At 42.7% G+C, this 13,071-nt stretch overlaps 1 protein-coding gene across 10 annotated transcripts in view; it reads left to right on the top strand.

Annotated features, from left to right (window-relative positions):
- Positions 1-13,071, top strand: part of Dync2i1 (dynein 2 intermediate chain 1) — a 73,649-nt gene that overhangs the window by 22,934 nt on the left and 37,644 nt on the right. For 4 of the 10 annotated variants that reach the window (XR_012443219.1, XR_012443220.1, XM_074059778.1 and 1 more), the window contains 4 exons: positions 1,841-2,149; positions 5,962-6,017; positions 7,351-7,405; positions 9,790-9,855. Coding sequence is in view for 8 of the 10 variants with exons in the window: in XM_074059778.1 (XP_073915879.1) it covers positions 1,841-2,149; positions 5,962-6,017; positions 7,351-7,405; positions 9,790-9,855 (486 nt within the window). In the remaining 2 variants the exon portion in view is untranslated. Of the gene's footprint in view, positions 1-1,840; positions 2,150-5,961; positions 6,018-7,350; positions 7,406-8,350; positions 8,528-9,789; positions 9,856-13,071 lie in introns of those variants that run through there. The other 6 variants (XM_074059808.1, XM_074059784.1, XM_074059831.1 and 3 more) reach the window with 6 other exon arrangements.

Below are 13,071 nucleotides of genomic sequence, written 5' to 3'. Positions count from 1 at the left end.
GTTAGGGTTCTCCATCCCATGCATTTGTTACTGTTTTTTTTTTTGGTTTTTTTTTTTTTGATAACTGTGATTCTGACTGGGGTGAGATGAAATCTTAGTGGTGTTTTGATTTGCATTTCTGTTCTGTCTCAGGTTTTTTTTTTTTTTTGCCTGGGGCCACCAACTCAGTTCTGTTCTTCCTCCATTGTAGCTGGCATTATGGGCATGAGCCACCACACCAATCCTGGGATTTTTCTCAGAAGAATTTACTGCCCTTTTGTTAATTACCTCCTATGTTAACTTGCTTACTTTCTAGTGACTTGTCTTACTGGCTTTTAAGCACACTGTAGAAGGCTGTTTTGAATTTGACTTGTGGGATCTTTATTTTGTGAGAGCATACTGTGAGGCAGACAAGTGTGTCCTCTTGTTGATGGCGTTCTTGGAGAGCCCTGTCCTCACTCCTGAGTTACACAGGTAGTTGTCTGTGTTTTCTCCTGGGTCTGTAAATTGTTTTGTTTTGCTTTTTGAAAGCATTTATTTTGGCAATGATCTGAATCAGTACCTGACTTTTTAGAGCTTGGCCAGAACATTCTTTTTCTTTAGGAGATTACCACGTCAAAGATGATCAGGGTGGGCTAGGTAGGGAGAGCTGAGGGAAGGAGATGAAGGAGACTTTTGGGGTCCCAGAAGGGGCAAAAGGATCACAGGGAACAAGACATGAGGAAGGGGTGTGGACTGAGTCTAGGGGCCCTTGCTGGGATGAGCAGAGGGGACCCTATGGGAGGGATCAGGTCAGGTATGTCCTGGGGTCTGATCGGGCTGCCCCGCTCCTAGAACTGAGCCTGAGCCAGAGCACTGATCATGATGGTTGTGGTATGGCTTGCAGAGGGGTCTCTAGTTGCTTATGGAGCCTCCATGGCTTGGGTGTCTCCAGTTTACAGAGCCTCCACAGTGGTTTGGGGATGTGGAGATGATTAAGGGTCCCTTGTCTTCAAGACTCCACCTGGTGGGCATGTGAGGGAGAGATTCTATATTCATTACAGGAGAGTAGCTGCATAGTGCCGTCATCCTTATCAAAGAGACACCTTCCTGGAAGAGCCACAGACATCACAGAGGAACTGCAGGGCTGTAGAACTGAGGGGCACAGGGCAAGAATAGGAATGTGATGGAGGAGGAATGACCAGATGGTGATGAGGGACCGTGTGGTGAATGCTGTACTTGCTTTGCTGAGTCTATGAGTCATCTTTCTGTCACAGTAAAGGAATACGCAAGATACGAATTTATAAAGCATTCACAGTTCTGGAGGTTTCAGTCCACGACACATTGGCCCCATTGGGGCCTGTGGAAAGGTGGTATATTGTAGGAGTGCATGGTGGAGCCAACCACTCCCAGCCCAAGGCAGGGAACAGAGAGAAAGAGGAAGAGGATAAGATCAGGGTCCCCTTGAGGGCATGCCTCAGTGACCTAAGGACCTCCCACGAGGCCTGCCTCTTGCAGGTCCACAGCATCTCCCAGCAGTACCACCAGGCCTTTAAGACATGGGCTTCTGGGGACATTCAGGAGCCAAACCAGTGCACTGAGGAATTTGGATCTTGTCTTCACATTGGAGTGAAGGCAGCTGGGCTTTGGTGTCTCTGTTACATTGTAGGGCTGAGTGACCAGCAGTGGTGTGAATAGGGAGTTTTCTCTTTCCAGAAACACAATGGGTTAGGTTTTGGGGAAAACCTGACCTCAGGATAGAGGAGTGAAGGGGGAGTGGTGGGCGTGTCATTTCCCCTGCTTTCTCCTCATAACACGTATGAATGGAAGACATGTTCATCTGTGATTTGCTCACACATGTTTTGTCTGTTGTGTTTCAAAGCTGCAGTATGGTGACAGCAAAGACAATCCTCTCAAGTTCTGGCTTTATAAAGAAGAAGGTGAACGAAAACACAGGAAGGCACGAGAAGCAGATCGAGAAAAGAAACATGGAGAGAAAAGCAGCACAAGGGAGAAAAGAGAAAAACATTCAAAAGAAAAGGGGAGCTCACTCACTGCCAAGGATGGGGAAGAGAGACACAGGGAAAAACGGCACAAAGAAGGCCTTCGTCTCGATGATGACAGGCACCGAAGTAGCACGGATAGGAGAGAGAGATCATCAAAAGAAGAGCACAAGAAGAGGGATTCCAAGGTATCATTCTCCATGCCTGATTGTATTTATGTCATCCTGAGGTCAACATTCCAGAGAACAAGTTGTATCTAAATCTAGCCAGATAGTGTTAACATTGTTGCCTTATAGTTGCTGTTGGTCACACCTGACAGAAACAGCTGAAGGGAGAGTGATTCTTTTGCTCACAGTTTTAGAGGTTTCAGTCTATCATGTAGGAAGGTGTGGTGGAGCAGAGCAGCTCACTTTACAGTGCTTGGGAAGCTGGCAGCAAATGCCTGCCCTGCAGGTTTTCTCCTTCTCTGTCTTGTTCTATCCAGGCGCACATTTAGGGTGGACCTTTTATCCTTAGTGAATCCTCTCTGGAAACACCTCACAGACACACCTAGAGATGAGCTTTACTAATCTCTTAAGCAGCTCTCAAGACAATCAAGTGACAATCAAGATGAACCATCACAAGCAATGTTGCTAAAAATGTGTTTCAAGTCTATGCTGTGTGATCAGTAGAGGGAGATTATTGGTCTTTTAAGAAATGTGAACTCGGGTCTTTTGGTTATGTCATGAGTATACTTTTTTTTTTAAGACAGGTTTTGCTATGTTGCCTAGCTGGTCTTGAGCTCCTTAGCCTCTTTAGGAGCTGGGAACACAGGTGCATTACGCAGCACCCAGCTGTAAATGTCGTTTTAATAGATGAAATCTATCATGAAAGTTTGAAGTTTAATTAAAAAGGCTGACACTTTAAAACAGAAATTAGGCAAACAACTTATAAAAGTTAGTTTCAACCAGAATTGGTAGTATAAGTTTGCAGAAAATCAGAACCAGAATAAAAATACGTGAGTATTGATTATAGAGGATCTAATTTCCTTTCATATGTACTGACATCATTGCTGTAATCATTTAATGTTTTACCAGATGCCATTTAGTGACTTTTGCTCTCACTTGTGGCCTTTGCTGCTCTGCTTTCAAAGAATGTCAAACTGTTGTGAGTTTGCTGTCCTGTGTCTTGGAGATGCTTCCTTTATTCGGAAGCAGGTCTGCTCAGGAGGTCAGGGAAGATTCAGACCTGCATGGAAAGGCTGGATTTTCAGCCAGTGCTCGGGACTTTGGGTCTGCTGATGTGAATACACACAGTTGATGGCCATAAAAGCACACATGTGTTTATTGTATGAGCCCCAAACAACTGGATTAAAGCCAGAAAAGGTCTGTGGTAGGGACAGGTTGTTAGAGTCCCAGAGCCTGCATGACCTCTGCCCAAGGCCTTTTCTTGCAGCCATTCTGATGCTTGCTCTTACCTGAAGCCCACAGCCTCCTTCTGGGTCAGGATGTCAGTCAGTTTCTTAGCAGTTGTAAGCAGTGCCTGTCTGCCCCTGTGTATAAGGCATCTAAAGCCACAGGCTTCTCTACTCAGCCACACAGGGTGTTCACACCCTCGAAAATCAGAGCAAGGTAACGATTGGGAGGGAGGTCCCCAGGCTACATTCTGCTGCTGTTCTTTTTTTTTTTTTTTTTTTTTTTGGTAGAACTGGGGTTTGAACTCAGGGCTCTGTCTGCACTTGCAAAGCAGGCACTCTACAGCTTGAGCCACACCTCCAGTCCACTTTGTTTTGATTATTTTTGAGATGGGGGTCTCATGAATTATTTGCCTAGGCTGGCCTTGAATGGTATCCTCCTAAGTAGCTAGGATTACAGGTGTGAACCACTGGTGCCCAGCACATTCTACTGTTTATAACGCCTCTTTACCTAGACCAAAGCTTTCTAATTTCCCCCAATGTTTCATTATGAGCATTTTTAAACATACAGCAACTTTTACAGTGAATAACGCTATCTGTGCTACTTAGACTTTGCCACTGACTTCTCACTCACCTGCCTGTTGTTCCTTCCCCAGATCACATATGGTATGTTTAGGTCTGGGCTTTGTTAAGCATGCTGAAAGAAATGGCCCATTAAGAACATTATTCTGCATCTTTATCCCACCACTGCTTCAGAATTAGTCCCAGGAACAGGTTCTTCCTTCTTTACACAGCTAGATGTGTCTGTGTGGCCGCTGTGTACCAGGCTGTCAGGTGCTAAGGTGCATTTGTGAACAGATTGAAGTTTGTGTTCTGATAGTTGGAGCATCTGTGTACAAAGAAACAAGAAGTGCACAGTGTGACACAGGAGTGATTGTTAATCGTCATATAATTTACATTTTTCTGTGCTGACCTCCAGGTACTTACTTGGCTTAGTTACTGTGTGAGCCCAGTGTTTGGTGTACAGTAAGCCTGTCTTAAGCCTGTCTTGTCTGTGGTTTTAGTGCATGCAGTTTTGACCATGCAAGGTAAAAAAATTTCGAAGACAAATGTTTTGGATTCTTGCATATACTTTATGCAGCCCAGTTGATGTAGAGAAGCTTTCAGTCCTATGTTATCGTGTACTGTGCTGTTTCTCTGCCCTTAATTTTGTGCAAATCTGCCTCCCTAAAAGCAGGGTAAAAGTTATATGCTTAATTGAAATGATAAAGTGAAATGTTAGATTTATTGAAAGGCATCATGTCTTTAGTGGAAGTTGGGTGGTGTTGCAGGGAAAATGAGCTCTGTGGGTTCTGAGTATTCACAACTTTTCCTCAACAGTGGTCTTCTTGGAGCCATGGGCACTAAGGGTCTACTGCACTTATTGCAAGTAATGTAAAGTTCAGGGGGCATCACTAATAATTATCTAGGTCAGCAGATGTAAGCCAGGACTGCTCCCAGGTCTGTGTTCTCCTTGTTAACACTCACTTTTTCTATATGATGGTTTTTTGTGCTGGGGCTGGAACTTAAGTGTTTTCTCGATTTTTTTTTTTTTTCCTACAATAGTTTCAAAGTTTCAGGTCTTATATCTTTGATCTACTTTAAGTTTATTTTTGTACAAGGTAAGAGATCAGGGTCTACTTTCAGTCTTCTACATGTGGATATTCAATTTTGGGAAATGTTTTTTGATATTGGATATTTAATAGCTATCCAGTATTTCTATGATGTGGTCATAACCTCATTTTTAAATTAAGTAAACAATTATTGAACATTCAGGTTAACATTGTCTGATACTATAAATTATTCTGGGATGATCAGGTTGAGATCTCACTACATCTTTGTTTTTTAGAATAACTTCTTAGAACTGGTAGGTCAAAGTTGTAAATACTGCAACTCTTCCAAAGCTTTGATAATGCTGCTGTCATCTTCCACACTGAGGGGCCCAGCCCTGCCCTTCTGCACTGGGTCCCTGTGGACCTTCCCAGGGCTGCGGCTTCTATGACCTCTCGCTGTTGCCTGCTCCCCCAGGTGCCTCCTATCAGGGACTGGCCTCCTACTTCACCCCCACCAACATGCTCCCCTGGGTGCCACATGTTGAGGACTTTCCCCTCCCCCCGCCACACTGCACTTCACTCCTTGTGCCTCAGCTCAGACTCTTTCCCATAGTCCACCTGCCTGCATTGATTTACAATTTAATAGTTTTAATTTTATGTTTAAAATTCACCTAACTTGAGAAGATTTTAAGTTTTTTTATGTCAGTTGTGTGTTTGAAAGTTCACAACTGTGAACATTTGAGGAACTCATCAGGTTTGTCACTAAATAATGTGAAATGGATGACTATAATACTTGCAGTTACTGAGGCGATAAATAGACACCTGTTAAAATACTTCATCCATTTCTTTTACATTAGTTATCTAATTTTTTAAAAATACCTATAAAATAGCTACTTTAAAATACACTTGTAGAGTAGGTTAAACTTTGAGTCCATGCTTGTTTTTCAGAGTTTAGTAATTGTACTTTGTATGATATACAACTTAGTGATTATGGAATTCTTTCTTTCTTTGATAGAATGGTGAACACAGAAATCAAGGTGCACGTTTGAAAAAAGATGGGACTTGCAGCCAGTAAGGAGCATATGTTCTGTTGACTTAAGTTTAACACAGTTCTCATAGAATGCCTTAAAAACAAAATTTTCTGTTGGGTCTAAGTATAGATGGTAAAAGGAATAAACTATAGATGTAACTCCTCCAAATTATATTCCAGGTATTCGAGAAGGACTTGCCAACTCGTTACACACTCTAGTCCTGTTTTGCTTGTTGTTTTAGTGCATACAGACTTAGAAACTCAATACTCACTTTGGGGAGAATAATTCATTTAGGAGTCTCTTACTGCATGGGTGGGCCCTCTTGACCTCAGCCCCCTTCTAGGGACCAGCAAGCCCATTCTGATTCACAGCTACAGAAGTCACCCCGTCTAGTGTTTTTACATGGTGAGTGAGGAGGAATGTGCAAGAGCTGGCACTGGACTAGCCAGAACTATGATACCAACACCTACTTTATGAAGATTAGAGATTGTAGTTTATGCATAAACTAATTTTGTGTACAAGTTCTAGATTTTATTTTATTTTTTTTGTGGTGCTGGGGACTGAACTCATTCTCCTAGGCAAGTGCTCCACCATTGAGTCACCCCCCAGCCTGAGCACTAGATTTCAATTTGTTGTTCATGACAACCATAGTCATCAAGTTTATATTTCTTTTTCATGCATTAGGGAAACTTTTACAAGTTTGAACAAAGCTAGGACTTAGACCTAGGGGGTCAAATCCCTAGATTTTAAACTGCAGATCTGCTGGCATATGCAAGGAGGCTTTGCTCCATTCTATGATTGCATTAACCCACATCATGTTGAATTGGTGAGTTGTAAAAACTGAAAATCTTTATTTTAAGTACCAACTAATGTGTAAGATATAATTAAAAATAGAAAATGTTTCTATTGGAAATATAAACATTATTGTATTAAACATAACATAGTATTCAGGATTGATTACTATAAATTATAATTTCTAGAATTTTTAAAGAACAATACAAGGTTAAAATGCATAGACTCTTCTGTCTATTGCAGATATTTTCCATCTTGAGTAACTGCTGAAATGGTAAAAATGTTAGGGATAGTGTAGCATTCATAGTCTAATACAACATGGTTTTCTAGCCTTCAGTACTTCTTAATCATATCAAAATATTGGTAAGAATCTTCACTGAGACTGAAAACATTTTATTAATTTAATTTAACTTTTTTTGGAGACAGGTCTCTCTCTGTAGCTTAGGCTGACCTTGAACTTGAGATCCTCCTGCCTCAGCCTCCCAAATGCTGAGGTAACTAGCATGTACAGCCATGCTTGGCTGGAAAATGCTTTACTCATTAAAAAGTATGTTTTGATTTTGATCATGTTTGTTTTTCAGGCATGCAGATAATTTAGTGAGGAATAATGGAAAAGATAAAGATTCAAGAAGGAAGGTAAGACAGTCTGTGCTGAGAAATGTAGGTTTTATTATTCAAGGTCAGCTCTGGGTCTTAGTTGGGATCCCTCGAGAGCAGAGCCTGAGACAAGGCTTGTGTGGGTGGCGAGACCCACCTTGGATTAGAAGATTCACACAGATTGAAAATAAGAGAACGGAGTGGCTGTGCCAATGCCAGATAAGATAGATATTGAGACAAACACCTCACAATGATCAAAAAGTTAGAGCAGTTCACTTTAATTGAACACAAACCTAGCGAAAGCCCCAACATATAAGAAGCAAAAATAGTTCATGATAGAGACGTTAGCACTGCAATTTGAATAATGGGTGGAACAACATTTCATGCTAACAAATTAGACAAGTTAGATGCAAGGCAGAAATTCCTAAAGGCATAAATAAGCAAAACTGCTTCAAGACGTGCTGGCTGATGGGTCTAGTTTCCCACATTGCCTTGCCCCATGGCTGCTCAGATGCCGGTAGTTTAACACTTGTCATTGCACCAGCACCCACTAGTGTCCCCTCTCCTCATGGAACTGCTTTCCCCTTTAGGTTGCCTGTGGAACATATTTATGCACAGTGGAAATTGAAACCTGTGCTGCTTTTCCCCACAGTCTTCACTTTTACGCCACTTAAATAGTTAGCACAAACGTTGTTTTCATAATGATTTTTTTTTTGATTCAGGGTCTCACTGTGTAACCCAGACTGGCCTCAAACTCATTATCCTCCTGTTTCTATCACCTGAGTACTGGGATTACAGGCATGTGCCACCACACCCAACTCATGATTTTTTAATAACTATAAAATATTACACTGTGGAGTCGTGATTATTACCAGTCCCTTCTGATTTTTAGTTTTGTTATTGCAGATAATGTGGCAAATGTATTTTGATTTCCATCGAGTTATTTCTAAAGAGTAATTTTTCTGTCTTTGAGGTTATCTGAAAAGCTCATGAGAGAATCCATGTTTCTGTGCAGCTCTTCATTTTATGTACTTCCACACACACATGGCTGTACGTGAAGTAAGTCATGTAGTCATGTGGCACCTGATGTCCTGCTGTGGGCCTGTTCTCTTCACCCAGTTTAGGGGAGGTGGTTGCCCACAGCCCTTACCACAGGAAAAAGTGAGCCCTGTAAATATTTCTTCTCCTGTGATCTTTTATGATCAGACATTATGTGTATTTGGGAGGGTTTTTTTTTTGGTGGTGATTAGTATGAACACATGTGGAGCTGCTGTTTTTCCCAGTTCATTGTGGAAATCTCTCCAGTTTGAATGATGTAGATCCACTTCCTTCCTTTTGTGGATGAATTTCTTGAAGTAGAATGTGGAATTATTGGATGGAGACAAGCAGATTTTTTTCCCTCTCTTTTGTTTTCCAGTTTTTCTAAGCTCCACATTGGCCTTATTCACTAGAATTATAAGCCACAATTATAATTTAAAATTTTCTAGTAGTCACATTAATAAAGTAAAAAAGAAATTATTTCAATAACATAATCCAATCTAAGATAGTATCCTTTTAATAAAGCCAGTATAAAAGTAATTCATGCCATGCTTTATTTATTTTTAAATTTTTTTATTAGGATGTATTCGTTGTATAGGGGGTTCATTATGACAGTTCCAAATATGCTTTACATTGATTAGATCTTCCCCACCATCTCTCCCCCTCCACCCTTCCTGCTTGAAGTGGGCTTCAAGTAATTGAAGAAGTTTAATTGTTCTATTTCATGAGTATTTGAAGTTCAACAACCACTTCCCTCACCTTAATCTCCTTTGTTCACCCTCCCCCGCCCACAAGTACCTGTTTAGCAGCCCTGTTTTTAAGTCAATGTTCAAAGGGTTTCTTCATGTATCCCTGCTGTGAGTATTCTTTACTGTGGTCAGTTCAACCCCTTTCATTACTCTCCCTTACTCCTTCCCTCCCACCTCCCATTTTTAAACAGCTTTCAGTACATATCCTTTTATCCTCAATGAGGTATTTTAAATGGTCTTTTTCCAGAGGACTGAAGTGTGTGGTGTTTTCTCAAGAAAGCTGGCAGAGGGGATCCTGAGTCATCTCTCATGGTTAGATCTTGATTACGGCATGGTTCCATTTTTCTGCAACATCCAGTACATTTTGTTTTCAGGGTGTTGTCAGCAGCATATGCCCTGTTTAGTTTGGGGCCCTGCTTACTCACAGTGGGTGTTGGGCTTCTCCTTTGTCAATGATTGGTGGCTTTGATCTGTGCAGTCTCTCACTGGTATGTGAAGCAGGGTTGTGACTTCATGTGGCAGAGAGGTTAAATCATGCACTTCACAACGCAGTTCCTGTTGTGCAACCTGTGGTCCTGACTCTGAGCGCAGTCCCTCTCTGTCCCCTGCCTGACTGTGCTGTCCTCTGTCCTCTAGCATAGCCATGATGATGGCTCCTCAGTGTGGAAGATGGCTCAGCGGCAGGGAAGTGAAGAGTCAGTGGTAAGCCTCTTTATTGTTTCCTCATGGTCACTCACTTTACTCACTTATTAGTGCCATTATCATTCCTTTTAGACAATAGAACAAATAGGAAGGGAAATGAGATTGTGATGTCAAATTTGCATTCACTTGTTTGAAGCCCTGGTCATGTGGAGGTCAGTCTTGGTGACAGGATTGCTGTGCACACAAGGTGCACAGCCTGCTCATCATGAAGGAAGGAAGTTATGGGAGTAGAGCCAACAGCTCAGCCTTTTCAATATTGTGCTGTGTTTACATGGAAGCAAGGTGAGAGTTTTGAAGAAGCAAAATAAACCATTAGCTGGGCATGGTGGTGCATGCTTGTAATCCATGTACATGGGAAGTGGAGATCAGAAAGATCATGGTTCAAGGCCAGCCTGGACAAAAAGTTAGCAAGATCCCGTGCATCTCAACCAATAGGCTGGGTGTGGTGGTGCACACCTGTCATCCCAGCTATGAGAAGCAAAAATAGGATCATGGTCCAGCCCTGCCTGGGCATAAATGTGAGGCTCTACTGGAGAAATAACTAAAGCAAAGAGGGCTGTGGGAATGGTGCAAATGGTAGAGTACCTGCCTAGCAAACCCAAGGTCCTGAGTTCAAATTCCAGTACCAACAAGAAAAAAAAAAGAGGGAAAAGCCATAAGTGACATCACTCAGGCTACTGTTGGAGAGAAACAGACAAGGCAGCAGATGACTTTCAGAAATACATGTGATACCAGAAGATCAAGGATGGGCTAGAGTCCTCCTGTGTGAGGGAAAATGATTCCAGGTGCCTTGGAAGCCTCCTCTCTATAGAGCAATGAGGGGCAAAGCAGCAGTGCCCTCATGCAGGTGACGCCCAGAGGGCAGCACTTTCTTCTTCTTGTTCCCCAGTGTGGCTTAGCGCTGCATAGCAGTGACAGTGTCTGCCCTGTGCCCCATTCTGTCCTTACTGGCTGAATGCTTGGACTATGACCCAGTGTCACTGGGTCCTACTGAGCTTGGACAGGAATAAGAAGTGTGATTCTGGGCTGCGGGTAGGGGTGTGTGTGTCTCAAGTTGCCTAGCAAGCACAAGGTCCTGAGTTCAACCCTACAGCACCACTAAAAAAAAAGGTGTGATTCTGCTGGTTTTTGTGTAAAACTTTTGTACAGTATTTGTTTTATTTTTCTTATCCATCAGCACATGTTTACTGAAATAGTAAATGTGACATCATTTAACATAATGCATGGTGGCTTTACATGACAATACACTGAGGACCTTGCATATTTTTATGAGTATTTTTTAGAGCAATTTAAAGAGCGGAAGGTATAGGACTTCCCTTATCCCCAACCCCAGTGAATGTGCAGCCTTCCACCAGAGGGCAGCATTTGTCACGTTACTGAAGCTATGTCGTGGTCACGCAGATTCCTTGGTTTACATTGTGGCTTCCTCTTGATGTAGTGCATTGTGTGAGTTTGGATGAGTGTGTAATGACATGTGTTGTTAGAAAAGGAGCCCCGTCGGCCCACACGCTCCTTTTCAGCAGCAGAAGAGTGTCTTGAGAATGCCTGGGAGTGAAGCCGCACTGGCCAGTTTGTGTCCACCTAAGAGAGCTTGTCCTGCGGCAGCCGGTGTTTGGCAGTGCACGGGTTTCCTCTCTGGTTCACACTCTGTTCTCAGTGCAGCTCTGGTTCTGCAGGTCGGCTGCTCTCCCAACTGCAGGCCTGTAGGACGCTGTCAAGTCTGTGTCTTCTCTGTCCCTAGCTGTGTTCCCTGGCAGGATGCAGAGCAAGACCCTGTGTCACGGCAAGGAGGAGCCAACACTCTGCTCTCCTCTCCTTCCTTACCCCGTCCCCAGTTTTTAAAAGTTAAAAAGCCCATTCCAGAGTGTTAAACACAGGACACCAGGCAGGCGAGGTGGAAAATAAAAATCTCTCTTCCAAATTCTCCTGACCATTGTATGCTAGTAGTGATCTGTGTTCACATGGAATACCCTTCAACTCAAGTGTTTAAGGTATTTAAATGTCTTCTGCGACATCTCACCTCAAACAAGAACAGGTGACTCTTAACCTTTGCTTTTTCCTTGGTTTTAAAAGATTTTATTTCAGAGAAGTTTTTGTGTTTACAGAACAATTGAGCAGAAACTGCAGAGTCCCCATGTACCCTGTCCTCTTCACCGTCCTTCTGTTAACCTCAGCATTGGTGTGTACATTTGTTGGATTTGATGAAGTCACGTGGACCCGTCACTGTCACAGAAAGTCCACATTTCCACTAGGGTTGGCTCCTGGTGTTGAACATTCTGTGGGTTTGAACCAATATATAGTTGTATCCGTCAGTACAGTCTCATACAGAATAGCGCCACTGCCCTCAAACCCCCTGTGCTCCATCTGTCCATCCCTCCCTCCCCCAGTCCCTGGCAACCACTGAGCTTTTCACTGTCTCCACAGTGTTGCCTTTTCCAGATGTCACAGGTTGCCATCCTCCTGCGTGTAGCCCTTTCAGACTGGATTCTGGCACCTAGTTGTGTGCCTTCAGGTTCCTCTGTTTTCTCAAGGCTTGACAGCTCATTTCTTTCGGTGCTGAATAATATTCCTCTGTCTGATCGGCCACATTTATCCATCACCTACCAAAGGGCACCTCGGTCGCTTCCAGTTGTGGCAAGTGTGAATAAAGCTGCTGCTAACATCTGCTTGCAGGTTTCTGTGTGGACAAAACTATCTTCTCACTTAGTGATGCCAAGGAGCATGCTTGCTGGATTGTGTGTGGGGAGAGTCACTTAGTGTGTAAGAAACCTCCAAACTGCCCTCCAAAGTGGCTGCACTCCCCCAGCAGTAACTGGAACTCCCTGTGGCTCGACGTCCCCCCAGCACTTGGTGCGGCCAGTGTTCTGGGTTTGGCAGTTCTGACAGGTGTGTGGTGGAATCTCATTGTTTTGTTTTGTATTACCTAATGCTGTAGGATGTGGGGCACCTTTTTATATGCTTACACATCATCTGTACATCTTACTTGATAAAGTGTCCGATAAGGTCTTTGGCCCAATTTTTAAATTGGGCTGCTTGTTTTCTTACTGTTGAATTTTAAGAGTTCTTTGTATTTTTGGGTAACCATTTTTTTTTTATCAGATACACCTTCTATAATTATTTTCTCCCATCTGTGGCTTATCTCCTCTTTCTCTTGATACTGTCTTTCACAAAGCAGAAGTTTTTAATTTTGATGTTATCAGTTTTTTCTTTCAAGGA

This window comes from Castor canadensis, chromosome 2 (assembly GCF_047511655.1).
Source record: "Castor canadensis chromosome 2, mCasCan1.hap1v2, whole genome shotgun sequence".
Taxonomy (NCBI): Eukaryota; Metazoa; Chordata; class Mammalia; order Rodentia; family Castoridae; genus Castor; species Castor canadensis.
The sequence above is the reverse complement of the archived record's forward strand: the minus strand, read 5'-3'. Positions and strand labels throughout refer to the sequence as shown.